Source organism: Sturnus vulgaris, chromosome 4, assembly GCF_052056855.1.
Source record: "Sturnus vulgaris isolate bStuVul1 chromosome 4, bStuVul1.hap1, whole genome shotgun sequence".
NCBI classification, from domain to species: domain Eukaryota; kingdom Metazoa; phylum Chordata; class Aves; order Passeriformes; family Sturnidae; genus Sturnus; species Sturnus vulgaris.
The window spans coordinates 2,071,448-2,088,581 of NC_142246.1; the positions used below are offsets into that span (position 1 = coordinate 2,071,448).

At 39.2% G+C, this 17,134-nt stretch overlaps 1 protein-coding gene across 2 annotated transcripts in view; it reads left to right on the forward strand.

The window, feature by feature from the left end:
* The window catches only part of DNAAF9 (dynein axonemal assembly factor 9), a 65,205-nt gene that overhangs the window by 8,445 nt on the left and 39,626 nt on the right, over positions 1 to 17,134 (forward strand). For both annotated transcript variants that reach the window (XM_088162956.1, XM_088162957.1), the window contains exons 2-10: positions 748 to 827; positions 6,010 to 6,129; positions 6,960 to 7,084; positions 10,401 to 10,497; positions 11,580 to 11,686; positions 13,970 to 14,047; positions 15,144 to 15,242; positions 16,011 to 16,066; positions 16,837 to 16,972. In XM_088162956.1, the coding sequence (XP_088019082.1) occupies positions 748 to 827; positions 6,010 to 6,129; positions 6,960 to 7,084; positions 10,401 to 10,497; positions 11,580 to 11,686; positions 13,970 to 14,047; positions 15,144 to 15,242; positions 16,011 to 16,066; positions 16,837 to 16,972 (898 nt within the window). The remainder of the gene's footprint in view (positions 1 to 747; positions 828 to 6,009; positions 6,130 to 6,959; positions 7,085 to 10,400; positions 10,498 to 11,579; positions 11,687 to 13,969; positions 14,048 to 15,143; positions 15,243 to 16,010; positions 16,067 to 16,836; positions 16,973 to 17,134) is intronic.

Here is a 17,134-nt window from a genome sequence, read left to right on the forward strand (position 1 = left end):
TCACAGAATGTTGCCTGGAAGCACAAATTGTGTTGCTCTCTGTGTGCCTGTTGTAGCTGAAAGATATACATTGGGCAACTAAATTAAAATTTATGGGATAAACTATTCACTTTGATTATAAAAAATCTGGCTGTTGCAGATGGAATTTTTGCCTGGTTTAAAGATAAATATTGGACAGCTGAATTAAAATGTATAGAATAAACTATTCATTTTTATGGTAAAAATTCGCAGCAAGATTTGGCATTGTTTTGATTTCTCTTTAATGTTTGAATTGATGATCTTGGAGGTCTTTTCCAACCTGATTTCCAACCTAATGATTTTCCTGATGGTGCTAGAGGTGCCAAAAGTCTTTCCCAAACTCCTGTTGGGATGTTGGTGCTCCTGTGGTCCCTTCTGAGGTTATTTTGCTTTTTTCTTCTCTGCTGGAAAAGGGAATTTCTGCTGGCCTGGTGAGAGCAAACCTGAGGAGCAAATTTTGCCAGGTTGGAGATGAACAGAGCTCTTGGGAGCAGTTAAAATTCCCTTTCTTCTCTCATTGCTGTGGACTTCATCTTTTAGTGGGCAAAAATAATCAGGAATGGTTTGATTTAAGGTCCATGTCTCAAAAAAAAAAAAAAAAATCTCCAAATTGAAGTGTGCCCATTTAATTTCTGTAATAAAGAAAACAAAGCTGGGTGAGCTCTTCATCCTCTCAGTTTGACATTTCACAACAATGACCTTGGGGACAAATTCTCTTTTCTTTTGCAGCTGCAGTCGCCTCCGAAACATTCAGAGCATCCTGACCCAGAGCAGCAAATCTCAGCCTGATGGAATCCTCTGCATTTTAGGTCAGTGTTACATTTTTTTGTTCTCTTTATATTGAAAAAGGTACCACGAGTTTGAGAAAGAAGAAAACAATCTTCCTGCTCCAAGCCCCAGCCTGGTTTCTCAGGGAATCAACAAGATTGTTACACTCTCTTCTCCCAAAAAAAAAAAAAATTCTTCAACTTATTTACAAATATAGGATAAAGAATTTTAAAGAGGGGCCTGAGAAATCTGGGAAGCAGTTAAGAGTTAAATGTTGGCACATAAACAGCCTGAGGTTTCAGTGCTTTATTTCTTCTGGGATTGGGAGAAAAGGGCAGCAGGAAATAAAAGTGCATGTGCAAGTGTGCTGTGGGAAAATAACAGGGGTTTTGTGCTGCTTTAATACCATTTCATTGGCACTTGTTTCATATTATATAATCAGTGTCAGGATATTAAAGGAAAAATGCTGACATTACTATTGAAAACTTGAGTCCTTGGAGAAAAGGACTGAGGAGTAATTGTTTAAATAATACATTGCACTTAAAGAGAAGTCTGATGTAGCCCTAAAGAAGCTCTGTGTAGGAAGTGGTACCACAATCTGCTTTTTTAGGGTTTTATTCTATTTTTTAAATGATGTAGCAAGAGAACTTAAAGCTCATTTACTGGACCACAAAATAACATATATGAATATGTACTATATATATTTATATATAAAATATATATTTACATATAAAAATAGATATAAATATAATACATATGTAAATTTATAAATATATATAACCTCATTCTGTCTTAGTCAGGGTTAGCTGTATAACATGACCCTTCCTACCCTGCAGTTTCTGGGGTAAGAGGTTAAGTCTTGGCTAAGCAGTGACTGTACAGCCAGAAGCTCTGTGAGGTCACTGTGTCAGCCTTCCAGTGAAACTTAATCATGCAGGATAAACTCCTTGGGTTTTGTCTTTGCTGCTAATTTAATTTCATAAAACCATCTTAACTGATGATACTGCACTATTTCTGAATTATTGTTAACTCTGAGACTGCAGGAAGTCCCCAGGTGAAGAGCACTCACTGAAAACATGGCCCAGCTTTAAGGAAAGCAAAGGAATTGCTTTATGTAATTCTCAGTGTTGTGTAGAGGATTTAATTCTTTTTATAAGAACATACCTTTTAATAAATAAGCACTTGTGGTATGAAAATACAGGAGGTGTGTTTTGTTGGGAGATTATGCTTTGCCCTGATCTCTCAGCACCCACAATGGGGCTCTTGTGTGCTCTGCCCTGGCTCCTGCAGAATTTCTGGCATAACTTCTATGAAACAGGCATGTCACTGTTATAAATGTATTAAATCTGTCATCAAATACAAGCTTCAGATGACAAAACCCATGTAGTTTTATATCCCGAGTCCTCTTGACTTGTGTGGGAAGTGGATACTCACAAATATGGGTTTTTTTACAGTCAGTGCATGCTCTGTTTCACTTGGCTGCTTTTAATGGCCTGGAGTTAATGCAGTTCCCTCACCTCAACTTTAGTTTCATACTGGGCTGTGAGATAAAACCAGTATAAACTTCCACAGCTTTCCTTCAAGTTCATTAATATTTGTACTGAAATTAAACCCAGCATTGTGAGATCCCAGGGAGAGATGAGAACAGACCCGCTGTTGATAGAAATATTTAAATGTAGTTACAGCTGATTTTTTTAAAAAGAATCCTCTAATCTGATGTTGAAGTGGTTGCAGGGTAACATTCCTGCATTCCTTGCTGGGGAGAAAAGGCCTCACAACTGACAGGAAAAAGGAATTTGGAGGTTGGCATGTCAAGTGTGTCTCAGCTGAGTGCGTTGCTCTTCAAACTGGTCTACTTAAATCATATTGTAAACTTTTTTTTTTTTTTTTTTAATGATAGCGGTGTTTCTTGGCATCTTACCTTTCAGCAGAGATTTTCAGCTCGTGCTTCAGTTGCTCTGATTTCTGAGGATGTGCATTCAGTGGCAGTGGGGTGTGTCTGTAACTGGAGTTGTAGCTGCTCTGATTGTGGATTAAACTGTTTCACCATTGAGCACAGCTGAGCTGAACTTCTGCAAATATTCGTATTTATTTTTTATTCTCCTCGAAGAGTGTGGGGGCACATTCAAGGCTGTTCCAAGAAATTTTTATTGTACCTTGGTTCTGTTCACACACATTGCTGCTTTTTTAGATTATTTTTTTCTCCATTATATGCATCCCACACAGAGCTCTCCCAGCTGGGGTTTCTCCCACATTCTGAGAACATTTGGTACATTGCACTGATTGTTCATCCCATTCCCTTTCCAAACAGAGACTATTTTAAGGATTATTCTGCCAGCAATTCCAGAATTGTGTGTTGCTTTTGGGCCAATATTTTAAGGTGATGTGTCCATTCCCTCCAGCCTCTCCCTGCTATCCCCACGTGCATTTTGCATCACTGCTGGTTCTGTTCAGTATCTTGCACTCACTTTATCTTAGCGAGCAGACAGATTTCCCCCCACGGATTTGGCCAGAATGTTTTCTGAGCAAACTGAAAGGGGAGCAGGAGCAGCTCCTGGGGCTCAGCCTGACTCACTGTGTGCCCACACCCCGATGATGAGCTGGGAACAGGCCGGGGGAAGTTCCCAAATTCCCAGCTCAGCTGGAGGCAGGCGTCGGGGTTTCCTAATTAATGGCTTTGCCCATTGTTCTGGGGAGGACTCCTGATATGCTCTCGGGGGTATCTTATCTTGGTCATTGTTTCATTTCCTGTTTGTTTTCTGCTAACTATATCTGTTCCTTTAACTCCATATGTTGCTGTAGAATAGCACTGAAGCCTCACTTTGAAAGCTCCTGTCTGGACAGGATACTTGAAAGACCCAAGCAAACCACAAATCCCAAATATTCTGCAGAATTCATGGTTTTATGTTAAAAAAATGCCTTCCCTGCGTGTCTATCTGTGCTTTGCAAGCAATCAATCCACCCTCTATTATAAATTAACTCTCTATTATAAGAGTTACATTTGTCTCTTCCCCTCCTGTCATTTACTGAAAAAGCAGAGTTTTGGAGTTTGGCTTGGGAGATCTTCCCTGCTCGAAGCTGCTGTACCCAGATAAAATCTCAAACTTTTCAAGTGGTGGTGACATCATAACCACCTTTTTTTTTTTTTTTAACAAGGGCAGTTCCTCATTTTTGATTCTGAACTTCCAGAAATTAGAATCATAGGATCATAGAATGTGTTAGATTGGAAGAGACTCTAAAGAAGATGTAGTTCCAACTCCATGCCATGGGCAGGGACACCTTCCACTGTCCCAGGTTGCTCCAAGCCCCATCCAGCCTGGCCTTGGACACTTCCAGGGATCCAGGGGCAGCCACAGCAAATCTGGGCACCCTGTGCCAGGGCCTGCCCACCCTCACAGGGAAGAATTCGTTCCCAGTATCCCATCTAACCCTGCTCTCTGGTACTGGGAAGTCATTCCCTGTGTCCTGTCACTCCATCCCTTGTCCCAAATCGCTCTCCAACTTTCCTGGAGCCCCATTAGGCACTGGAAGGAGCTCTGAGATCTTTCTGGAGCCTTGTCTTCCCCAGGCTGAGCACCTCCATCTCTCTCAAGCTGTCTGTGCCAGATTATTGCTCCTCTGAGCCTTCAGAAGGTGCTTTAGTTAGGCAGGTAATCAGTGAAACAGATTATCTTCAGGACATGTGTGTGCTCACTTTCCAAGGCTGCAGCTGATTCCAGGGAGACTGATTACATTTAAATGCAGTTCCCTAAAACAATGGGACAGTTTCTTCCTGAGAGAAGGGAGTTTCCATTTGTTTGTAACTAAAATCCCACCTAGACACAAGGCTTTGGCAGCAATATTTGTGTGTTGAGTGCCATTGAATTCCAGATTACATTGGTGTGCCTGCTTTCATGGGGCTGAAAATGTAAATAAAATAGAGGGATATGTATGAATGAGAGCTCAAAAACAGCAGGAGAATGAGGATTCAAAGATTATAGAAGGAAAAAAAATTTGAGGGGTGAGAAAGCTGGGACAGATGTAAGGCAGCTTTCCACCAAATATCAGATACCTTTGTGAGCTGCCCAAAGTTACTGAGCAAACAAAGAGTTTATTAAGATGTGGGATTCAGTAGCTGGATGCAGACACATCATCTGGTTAGCACTTTAAAGCTGAAGCAGAACATGAAAAGGAGCATAAATTGGAGAACCTGAGGTTTGTTCCAATTTTTGCCAAGTTCAGGTGACTCCTGACTGGTTTGGTTTCCAATTCATGTCCTGAGACTCAGATGTTCAGGCCATGTTGTTACATTATCAATGTCCTGATCTCTCCTTTAGCAGTGGTAACAAACCCTAATTTGTTGGCAGCCATTCCACTGTATCCTAATTTAACAAATCCTACTTTGTTGGCAGCCATTCCACTGAATCTTAATATAACTTGATAGGAAAATTTGCCATTAGAGGAATTTTTTGGCAGTCAAGACTGGTCACTTCTGTGAAATGTGGATGGCAGAGATGCTGCTTTATGTACAGTTGTACTTGTTTGAGAAAACTGGATTTATTACAGTAGAATTATGATTGTGACTGTCATCCAGAGACATGAAGATAGTTTCTAAATATGTGGCCTCATTCCTTTCTTTTTGTATTTATCTTCTATTTCTTCATGCTCCAGATCTTCATTTGTTTTCATTTAAATTTCCCAAGGACCAGGAAAAGTTTCCTTGGAAGCTCTTTGTGCCCCACATGTTTTGTCAGAACATCTTTTCACGATTTGTCAGAAGTCTGCAGTGGCTCTCTGGTGACTCAGGGATTGCTGGAGCTATAACACTGATAAGATAATGTTTAATCATGTATTCTAAAGCAGGAGATTTGGGTCACAGGATTAGTTTGTTAGGAAGCTTCAATCAAGAACATATTAATTAAAATGCATCTTGCATCCAGACAGATGTTTGAATTACTACAAAATTACTAGAAAAAATGGAATTCTGGATGCAGAGCACTGCAGAAAACAAGACATTTAAATTTTAAAAGAAATATTTGTGGATTCAGGTTGAAAGGGGGATGTCAGCACGTGGCAGAGCTCTTGCAAAAACTCCTTTTTCCCTACTGTTCTCTCAGTGTATTCAGTTGAGGAGCTGAGTTCATACTCCTGCTTTAAAGCTGAATAAATTGGGAAAGAAAACAAACTTTTCAGGTGTGCAGTGTTAGGACACACAACAATTCTCCTGTGGTTTTGCTTTTGCAGGGATAGACAGTCGATACAATGAAGGGTGCAGGGAGCTGGCAAATTATCTGCTCTTTGGTTTGTACAACCAGAACAACAACGACTTTGAAAGGACTGGCTTTCCTGAGGAAGTTCTGGATGGTGAGTAATGTTCTCAACATTTTTACCTGTTCTGGACAGAAGATGAGCAGATAAAATGACATGGAAAAGAAAAAGTAAAGGTCATTAAGTCTCAAGTTGTCTGTATATGCCTGAAAATATCTTGTTAGAAACACTGCTAAAGAACTAATTTTTAAATACAAAAAGATGTATTTCATGTTTGATGTTCCACAGTTTATCTCAAATGTTGTCAGCTTAGACAATTACAGTCCATGAGTTCAATGTATGTGTGTACATGTGATTAATCATTGTGTGATCACACCTCTGCACTTCTAAAGGACTTGAGCTCTTTTTTACTTCACCACATTAACTCACCTCTGTCATGCTTGGAATGTAGACAGACCCTGTGATCACAGTTTACTTATTATTCTCTTATTTGCCTGGAACTTTGGGATATCTCCCCCACAGGCTGTGGTGTTGAGAGTTTTTAGTTGAAGCAGCTCTGATGTAATGTCAGGCAAGAGCAGCTGGAGTTGAGAGTTCTCCAAAAATGCTCTGGGAAAACTCATCCTGCCCCTCTTGGCTGCACAAAGGACAGGCTGATGCAAGTTCTGTGCAAGACTTGGGAATGACCCCCCAGTTGTCTGGAACAGTTACAAGTGCTCTTGTACTTGGAACTCTCTGTGGCTGCCAACTATTTCTTCTGCTTGTTGAAAAGAAATCAGGAATTGCACTGCATTCACATAGCTGAACAATTTTCTTTTTTAATGAGGTGCTTGATTAAAAAAAAACAACAACAAAAAAAAGTTTTCTGTTCAGTTTCTCTCGTGTGTGGAGTCCTGATGGTGGAATGTTTGTTTTGCTTGTTGCAGATATAATCATATTAATAAAACCTGACAGTGTTCATCTGTACTGCAACCCTGTGAATTACAATCATCTTTTGCCCTATGTGGCACACTGGAGGAACTTGCATTTCCACTGCCTGACTGAAAATGAGGTAAGTGAAAAATGAATGCAGACAAGATTCGTTAATAAACGTGTTAATGAACTAATCCTTCAAGTGAAACTTTTAAAAACATTCTTTCCAGAAGCTTTTTTTTCTCTTTCCTCCTCAGCAGGGGAGTGATATGTGTATATATCTGAGTATCAGATATATCATTTGCTGAAGTGTGCAAGAAGAATATTTTGTCAATACTTTTATTTATTGGAGTGTGAAGACAAGTTGCTCCTCTCTCCCACTAATTGCTCTTGTTTTGACCCGAGTCAGTGATCTTTTAATGAGGAAAAAGATGTGGGTTGTGAAAAATGCAAAATGGGAATCAAGTATCACAGTCAATGCTGAGATTTCCCACATCAGTCTTGTTTGCTGCCAAAACAGTGTTTGTATTGGTTGCCAGTAGTTTTAGAATATTAGAAAAATGTGGGCTTGGTAAGTCCTTTAAAATCAAGAAACTTCATTGTGTATTTTCATTTTGGCTATTAAATCTTGCTGTCAAGAGCTATTAATGTAACTTCCTCTACATCCCATGACTGATGTGAGTTTCATCTTGAACTTAAAAGTCAAAGTATTATAGAAAAAGGCCATTTATTGTTGTGAAGTATTTTTAGAGGAGTAAAAAATGAAAATATTCTTTGTCTGGGTATAGAATAAGGACCTTTTCATCTCAGTGGAGCCTGGAAATGCTTCTTCCTACATTGAGTTCTGTGTAGTTCTAAGTTAGAATGATACTGAATTCTGCAGGGAGTGGGTTTGGAGCCTGTGATGGTGAGTGAAGCCAGTGGAAAAATGAATGGGAAAGTCAGTGAGAAAAACCTTTTGTTCCCTTGAGTTTCCAGCTTGGAAAAGATGGAGTTTATAATAGACTGGTTGTGTTTTTATGTGTCTGGTTGATAGCTTAGATTACAGAATTAGGAAATAATTCAGATTACAGGGGACCTCTGGAGATCATATTGTCCAACGTCCTGCTTCAGTGGTGAGATCAGATCAGGTCACTCAAGGGCTTTTTGCAGCTGGGTGTTGAAAGCATCCAAGGGTGATGACTGCAGCACCTCTGCTGGTGTCTGCTCCATTTCCCCTCTGTCCTCATAAAAAAAAAAAAAAAAGTGTGAAGAAGTGTTTCCTTTTGTCAAACCCAAACCTGTCTTGTTTTAAATCATGACTTGTGTCATGACCACTTTGGAGAACCTGAGTTCACCATCTCAGTAATGTTTTGTTTGGTTTGAGGTGCAGATATTGAGCAAAGCTGGATCTCTCCTTCTGGAGCAAGTGCTGCATCCCACTCATTGTGGTGGCCCTCCACTGATCTTGCTCCAGTTTATAAATACCTTGTCCATGAATCCCAAAACTCGTTGTGGATACAATCCCAGGAGTGGAGCAGAGAGGGATAATTCTTGTTAGGATAAAAACAGCTGAGCTCCAGGTTAAAACATGCCACAGCAAAACCTAAAGCCTGGCTTCACAAAGCTTTTCTGCTGCCAAAATCCCTGCTGAAGGGCAAATCTGATGCTGGGAGAGCACGTGCACTTTGGAATCAGGAGCAGAGAAGTTCTTAGCACACAGTTGCCAGTGCAACTGCAATCTCAGCTATTGAATTTTAAGCTTCATCTGCTTATGGGCTTTGATATGATTTATTGTGGTAAGCAGGAACCTTAATCACACAGTGTTGCCTTCAAATAATGATGTAACTGGCAAGGTAAACCTTTTTTTTTTTCATGGAAATGAGGGGAAAGGTTTGATTTGGGAAGCTGAAAATACAGCTCTGTTTCATTGCTGTTCAGTGTGAGTGAGCTGAGCACTTCCAGTCACGTTCCCAATGTATAAGAATTGCAAGTTTCCTAGATTGCTGCTGACAGACAAACAAAACCTTGCTGTGTGCATCCTGTTTACAGGAGAATTGCCTGCAGTGGCTTTTAAGTACTTACTTTAGTGATAGAAATAACTTCATAAAAATGAAACCAAAAAAAGTGCAAGAATTTTAGAAATAAATAAAGCAGTGCTGTACCTGGCTCTGGCAAAACACAGAGCTTCTCCTTCCTTTTTTCCCTTCCTACTTGTTTTAACTAGACCACAAGAATTTAAGAGAATGTCCTAGTTATTGGGGAGAAAAATCCCATATTACTAAAAAAATGCCCGTGGTCAAAGTGGCTAAATAGGATAAAATATGGAAATTTGCTGCAGGAAATTTTGGGGTTGAACTGACTGTGTTTTTCCCTGCAACAGCAGATTGTGAACAAGCCTTTAACACCCTGCCAAAATCCAAATTCTTATTCCAATGACATTTCTAAGTCTTGAGAAACTGGCAATTGTTTGGGGCTTGGCTTTGAACTGCAACTTTGATTTGGTTTCCTGGGATTGAGGAGGGAACACACCACGGAGGAGCTGGGGCTGCATCTTAAATTCAGGCTTGGCTTAAAAGAACTTGTTCTCAAAATAAAAGTGTTGGGTGTACCCTGAAGCTCTCAAAAAGTTCATAATCATGTCATTTGCCTTGATAAGAAGCTCAGAGCAGTGCACATAAAAATGAAATAATATAGGCAAAACACCTCTGCCTTCTGATCTTGCTCCAGAAAACAAGTGGCTCTTGAAGAAGCCAGCAGGGCTAAACCTGTTGGTTCCAGATTTGTTGCTAAACTGCTTTTCAGGTCAAAGTCAATGTGTTCTCAGGTTTGTGCTCTGTTATAAAAATGACTTTAGTGTGATTTATGTCTTCAGTCTGGTTTTTGTGCTTTTCTGAGTTAGGATATTTGCTCTTCAGTCTGCTGAAGTCTTTGGTTCAGGCAGTGTTGCATGAAGGTTTCTCCTCTTGTTGCCTCCTCCTTTTCCTGCAGTTCACCTCTCCCTCAGATCAAAACTGGTTCTCATTGCCTAATCTGTGGCCTGGGGCTAATTCTGTCATTGATTTTCCTTGCTCAGTGTTGTTTAGCTGGTAATACAGAACCTTATTTTGATTTTTTTTTCCTTCAGTAGCACGTGTTTTGTGGCACATCAGTTGGTATCCTCAAAATGGCTTTTATCTTTCAAATCCAGATGTTGAAAGACTTCACTGGAAGTTGGAAATAAAGTCTGTAATTATGCCTTCATATGTGATGATTAAAAACCTTGCTTTGAAGTTTGATTTTTTTTTTTTTTTTTCAATTTCCATTGGCTTGAGTACATCCCTGCCGTGATGGGATTTCCAAAATACAAAAAGATACGCTTGAACTTCTAGAGACTGTAGGTGATATTTTAATGCTTCAAATACTTCATCTTTCCTTTCCTACCAATCAAATTAGGGCATGCTTAATCCAGTTTGATTTGAAATGCCTTCTTTCAGTATGAAGATGAAGAAGCTGCAGAGGAATTTAAGATTTCCAGCTTTGTGGACATGGTCCGGGATTGCAGCCGCATCGGGATCCCCTACAGCTGCCAAGGTAGGGTGGGCTGTGCTCACAGTGGAAATGTTTTGCACCCTGCAATCTTCAGAGAATGAAGTTTTCCTTGCCTTAGGAGAGAAATAAGGATTAGTAGGTCATTAGTTTCTTTTTAGCCTCTTTTTTCTTAAGAGTTGAATTTCTTGCTGAGAGCTGGAAGCCCTCAGAGTTCATTTGGGTAGTGAATGTCCCCAGTGTGAGACAGAGGAATGATTTGCATTCAGAGCAGTGTCTTGAGCTGCTACAGAAGTTCTCTGTTCCCATGGGAGCTCCAGATAAATCCTTCTTTATGAAAGGGAAGGATAAACATTTCTTTATGCAAGTTTCCTTTTTTAGAAGTGAAAAAAAAACCTGCCCTGCATGGCTTCCTGTTGGGATCTGGAGCCAGCCTTGAGTCTCAGCAATGTAATCTTGCATTCTTTTTTTATTCCTAATGCTTTATTGCTTCCCTTAGGGAAGGGTGATGTGCTCTGACTGCCTGAAAAGTCATTAATGGAAGTGCCAGGAGGAAGAGTTTTCATCTCCCCTAACTTAAAATTTTGATTAAATGGGGATGATAGAAGAAATTCATCCCTGTGAGGGTGGTGAGGCCCTGGCACAGGGTGCCCAGATTTGCTGTGGCTGCCCCTGGATCCCTGGAAGTGTCCAAGGCCAGGCTGGACAGGGCTTGGAGCACCCTGGGATAGTGGGAGGTGTCCCTGCCCATGGCAGGGGTGGAATGGGATGAACTTTTAGGTCCTTTCCCATCCAAACCATTCTGGAATTTTCTGATGTTGACATGTTCAAGGCAAAGTATTTGAGCAACTGGAGTAAGCAAAGCTTCCTGTTTATTATCTTGAGTTTTAATTGTTAACTTCTAATGAAGTTTGCAAGGAGATGTGGAATACCCTGAGAAAAAAAAAAGCCACAAAATTCAGGGCGTAGAGGAGCTTCTAAAATCGCACAAAAAAAACCCCCAAATCACTTCAAGATTCCCAGCTGTACAAAGATGAGGATAACTCAAACCCTGTGTGAATCCCAAGAACCGAGGGAGGAGAAAATGCCAGGATATGTGAGGGGAAGTTGCTGTGCTTGCTTTGCAGGTCACCTGCAGATATTTGACATGTTCATCGTGGAGAAGTGGCCGATCGTCCAGGCATTCGCGCTCGAGGGGATCGGCGGCGACGGCTTCTTCACCATGAAATACGAAGTGAGCGCTTCCCTTCCTGTCGTTTCCTTCCCCAAGCACAAGTTACTCACGACGTTTGTTTGGTTTGGTTTGGTTTGGAAAGCACTTTTTTGAGATAATCTAGTCGTGATTCACTGCTAAAGTGAGCTGCTGAATTGGAAGTTTTTCGGGATCTTGTAAAATTGTGGCAGGGTGGTGACCCTGTGGTGTTGCTGAGATTCTTTTCTGGGTTACACAGCACTTTTTCCTGAATAAACCATTATTTGGACATTCTCCCCAAGCCTCTGCTGTGATTTAGAACTTCTTTCCTTTCCTTCTAGAGCCACTTGTACCAATAACCAATTTTTTTTATCCCTAGATGGATTTTTTTTTTTACCCCAGATTTTTTAGATGGGTTCTAGATTTTCAAAAGCAGAGCAGGAGGAGCTAGTTAGTGACAAAACATCTTGAGATGAGCTCAGAAAATAAGAAAAGACTATTTCTCAGGTTTTGGCTAAAGAGATGCATCTCCTTCTCTCACTGACATTGTATATTCATGGGTCATCATATCCTGCTGAATAGGGCAGCAGTCAGGAGTTAATTGCTCCTATATTTAATAATGATTTGCTGTTCCACTCTGAGCAACTTATGTCATTGATTTGCCCATTTATTAATTATGCTCTGAACAGCATTTTCAGATGACAGCTTTGCATTTCTGTGCTTGTTTAAAGCTTATTTTATTTTATTTTTTGAATCTCTGCCACAGCAATGCAGATGTCCCATTTTTTCTTATCACTCCTCCATTTTTACAGCCACAATGGGCTTTTGTCTGACTCCTGATAGCTGGAAAAATTCCAGAGAATTAATAGTGCCATTGTTAGAGTCTCATCATATCTAGAATTGTATTTGCTTGCTCAGAAATATGCTCTGTGAGTTCCTTTCTGAGCACTCTTCTCTTTCCACTGGTTCCTTTCTTCAGGGATTTTTTTATTCCATCACTGCTACTGTAACACCTTGTGGTGTGAACCTGCCCAAGCCATTAAACACAGAGTGCAAACAGATGAGCAGCTTTGGAGGAGGCAATTAATCACCTTTCTTGATGTCTGAAATGAGTCAATGAAAATCTGACTCTCAATTCAGGAGCTGTTTGAGTCTTTAATTGCCCTTTAATTACCCCAGTTCATTTCACAAATCTGTAGGGGCTCTGAAAAAAACGTTCAGACCCGGTGGCACAGACAGAACCTGTCCTGTGTGATCCAGGGAGTTGTCTCTGAGCACCCCTGGATGCTTCAAAATGGAAAATTCTTTGTCTCCTTTTTTAAGAGCAATCATGTTGGCTCTGGCAGTGCAGGAGCTTTTGCTTCCTCCTTGAAATCATGAGGGGATTTCCAATGGGAAGTGACATTCTTCACTTTCTGTGTGTTTGTGTGGTTTTGTGTCAGGCAGCTGCTCTGTGTCACTGGTGGGGGAGGAAACCAGGCTGGAGGTGCATTTGGGATCACTGTAAATGATTTATAAATTAATTCTCCTGCCATTATTAAAAGGGGAGCTTTTTGGTGCATTTTTAGCTTGAATTTTCCCCTCTGAGGTTTTCCCTCTCCTGTGTGTTCTCTTAGATTTGAATATAATCGAAAAGTGATAATTCAGGATTTTTCCCAGTCTTTTAAAGGCAGTTCTCTTTTACTGCAGAAATCAGAGTTGCTCATGATGCTGTAATTTAGAAAATTTACTGTATTTATAGGAATGGAATGAAAGGGAGGTCTGGGAAATCGTTATTAACACACCTAATTACATGAATACCTGGAATAACTGTAAAGCAGTGGGCTAAAAAAATTCCAGCCAGTGTTGCATTTTTAACTAAGTGGGTGATGAGGAACCCTGTAAATGCAGAATTGTTCAGCTAGAAGTATCCCTTAAGAATATATTTTTTAAATATTCTTCTCATATGCATCATCATGCTACTTGGAAGAGAAAGTATTGCAAAATTAAACTGTTTTAGCCTAAATTTACATCAGCTTGGAGCAAGTATTGGCTGAGTAACCCTGGAATTGGCTCTTGGCTGTCCTAACTCAGAAAACTCATCTTGCCCTTTTGCATGCAGTTCTTTGCTATTAAATTGAAAAAATGTTGTGAAATTATTTTTTGGAGGATGCAAAGAGATCTTTGCACAGAGTTCAGGCCCTCACTGGTCGGGTCTTTTGTAACAGAGTAAAAAATATTTGTGAAATCAGAGTTAAGGGCAGTGTTCCCCAGTGCTGTCTCAGCTTAAACTTGAATCTTTTTCGTGGTGTTTTTTACAGAAATGTGATTAAAATCTCTTTTCAGTTAATGGATGTCAGTGCTGACTTGTGGAAGACCTACAGCAAAATGGATCCTGTGTCCTTGGAGGATTTGCTCTTTGAGGTAAAGCAGGTGAAATGTTCTGCCTCAGCTCCTGCTTGGTGTAACCACAGAGTAAAAGTGTTGGGATTTTGTTTGGTTTTAATTAAGTTTATGGGCTCTGCCTGCTGTTGCTTGCAGGGTCTCCTCCCATTCCTTAAATCTGCCCCAAACTCTGTAAAACACTAAAATAACTTGTCTTGATTTCCTTGAATTTATTGTTTTGTCTGAAAATCTCTTGAAAATTTTCCTTCACGTCATTAAACCATGTACAAAATAAATGAAGTTGCTGTGGTTTTGTGTGTTAATCCTCCTTTTGCAGCAAGGAGGGTTAAAAAAATCCCCTTTAACACACAACCATTCTTCCAGGAGCAAAAAAAAAAAAAAAAAAAGGCGCTTTTCAGATGTTTTGTAGCTCCTTTAAATGGGGAACAGTGACACTCAGTGGCTGCCCTGATGCTTTGGGAAATTAAAACAGTGGGAAGGGATTCTCACATTAATTCCTTGCTCTGATCTCAGTGCAAGAGGAGAAAGCATTGTATAAATATCACTATTTATAATTACAATTTTTAATTTATTAGTATTTATAATTAATAGTATATATATTTTTTTTAATTATTGGTATATATAATTTTTAATCTGTTTCTACCTTGACAGCAATTTAATATGTATGAAATTCAGCAGTAATTACCCTTTATTAATAAAATATTGGTGGTTCACACCAATTTGGTTGTTCAATCAACTGCTGTAATAAATATTAAAATATTGAGTTTTTACAAGGCTCTAAGTAATCACTCTATGAATTTCACTTCCCCTCTCTGTGTGGAAGTGAGATTAATGTTTGGGACTTGTCCTATACTCTGAGCAGACCTGTTAATCATAATTTAAAGTTTTCAACCTGAAAGTTGTTAAATTGACTTAAATTTTCTGAAAAAAGTAAACATAAAACTGCACACCCACAAAAAGACACCCTGAAACCCAGCAGAATGTCCTTATCTTCTAAAATATATTTATTTTCCTGAGCTTATTGTTTCATTGGGGATTTTATATTCCAGTGAAATGTTACCTTTGCCTTCATTTCTCATGCCTTGGGAAATAATATCAGATATTTTCCTTCTAGGATTTAATGATTTTTGAGCACCAGTGGACCAACTTTTTTGCAAATTTTGACACTGAAATTCCCTTCATTCTGGAACTCTCAGAATCTCAGGCAGGGGAGGTAGGTCTGCTTCAGCAATCCTTGAGAATCCTGCTGGTATCCATGCAGAAGGAATAATTATTCAGCATTATTTTTTTTTTTTTCCCCTATTCCATCTCACTTTTCATATTTGGAAAATAAAAACGCATGGTTTGGGTTTTTTAAAGTCATCACCCACCTTAAAAAAAATCCATGGTATGATGGTTTAGGACTGCTGGGGTAATTCAGTCAAGTGTTTGCTCACTGATAATTCCATTTATATCTGCACAGGAGATATTTGTAGGTAGATTTAACTTGCAGTTGGATGGGATCTGGTATGTGCAGGCCTTAACAAACTGAATTTGCACATCTCAAACTTCAAACATAACTGAGGGGGTTGCACAGAGCATGGGAGGAAAAAAAGCACAGATTTGTAGGGTTGGCTGTTGTTTTTGAAGCATTTTGATGCTTTTTTTGATGCATTTTGATGCTTTTTAATAATTTTTGAAGCATTTTGATGCTTTTTAAAAGCTTTTTATTGCTTCCTCTGGGATGGTGGAACTTGTCCCTGCCCATGGCAGGGGGTTGGAACTAAATGGGCTTTAAGGTCTTTCCCAACCTAAACCATTCAATAATTTAATAATAAAAGAGAATTGGTGATGTTTGTGTTTGTTTGTGGAGGTTGGAAGGATTTTTTTGAGGGTTCAGGAGTTTTCTCTGAGAAGGATAATTCAGGTTTAATTAATGAGAGGATATTTCATGTTTCTCTTCATGTACTACTTATTAATTTTTGTTTTCAATTCTTCACAGCCCTTCAGAAGTTATTTCAGCCATGGCATGATCTCAAGCCATATAACAGATAACAGGTAATTATTACTCATTATTTCCTCTGGTGTCATTACTACCTCAATATTTTATTTCCATATCCTTGATACCATAATGCTTACAATTCTTTTTGGTATCACCTCAGTCTATCAAACCTCATACATAAAAAAAAAACCAAACCATCCTGTGATTCTGTGAGAGAGTTTTAACCAAAAGTTATTGTTTAGTTGAAGTTTGTGTTGCAAAATCCACATTTTGCTATTTTGAGCTAATCAGTTTTTTTTTTTAGCTACTTCAATTTCTCTGCACATTTTCTTGTATTTGGAATAAACCAGTGGAGTTCAATGGCTTTTATTGCTGGCAGCATCTTCTGGTGTTTGCATTGCAATAAAAAAAAGAAAATCCTTGACCTCTCCAGCTGAGTCTTGGGCTCAAAGCCAGAATTAAACCCAAAATAGTTTTGTTTATTTCCAGCACGATCATTTCAGGATTTTTCAAGATGGTGAATTTTAAACTAAGCAGCTTTTAAAGGCAGTTTAAGATAAAAGAATCTTCTAAGAGTATTTGGGAACAACCTTGAGATAAGTTTATTGTATTGAAAGAAATTATTATCTTTTTAATGCCAGTAGATTTTTTTTCTTTAGAACTTTGTCCTTTCACTGAGAAGCTTTGTGCAGCTTTAATAAATTTTTTTTCTTACAGTGAGAAATTCAGCAGTTGGTCCATCACACTTGAAAGATTTGGTTTCATTTGTTAGTTGTAAACTTCCTGCAGGTTTTTTGGTGATGATTTTTTTCTCTCTCCTCCTCAGCCCGAGCCGGCAGCCCTTTGTCCTTTTCGGCAGCCACTCCACAAAGGAAAACTTGAACTCTGGGAACTTTAATTTTCCATCTGAAGGACATCTGGTCCGAAATACTGGCCTTGGTGGAAGCACTGCCAAGCATATGGTAAGGCTTTGGAGAAGTTATCTGAGATTTTGAAGCATTGTATATTCTCTTTTTATTTGTATTTTTTTTGTGCTTGTCTTCCATGTGTTAAATACTTAATTCTTCTTAACATAAAACACCTTAGCAGTCCATAGGTTTAAGGAAGAAATTTGATTTTTCTTG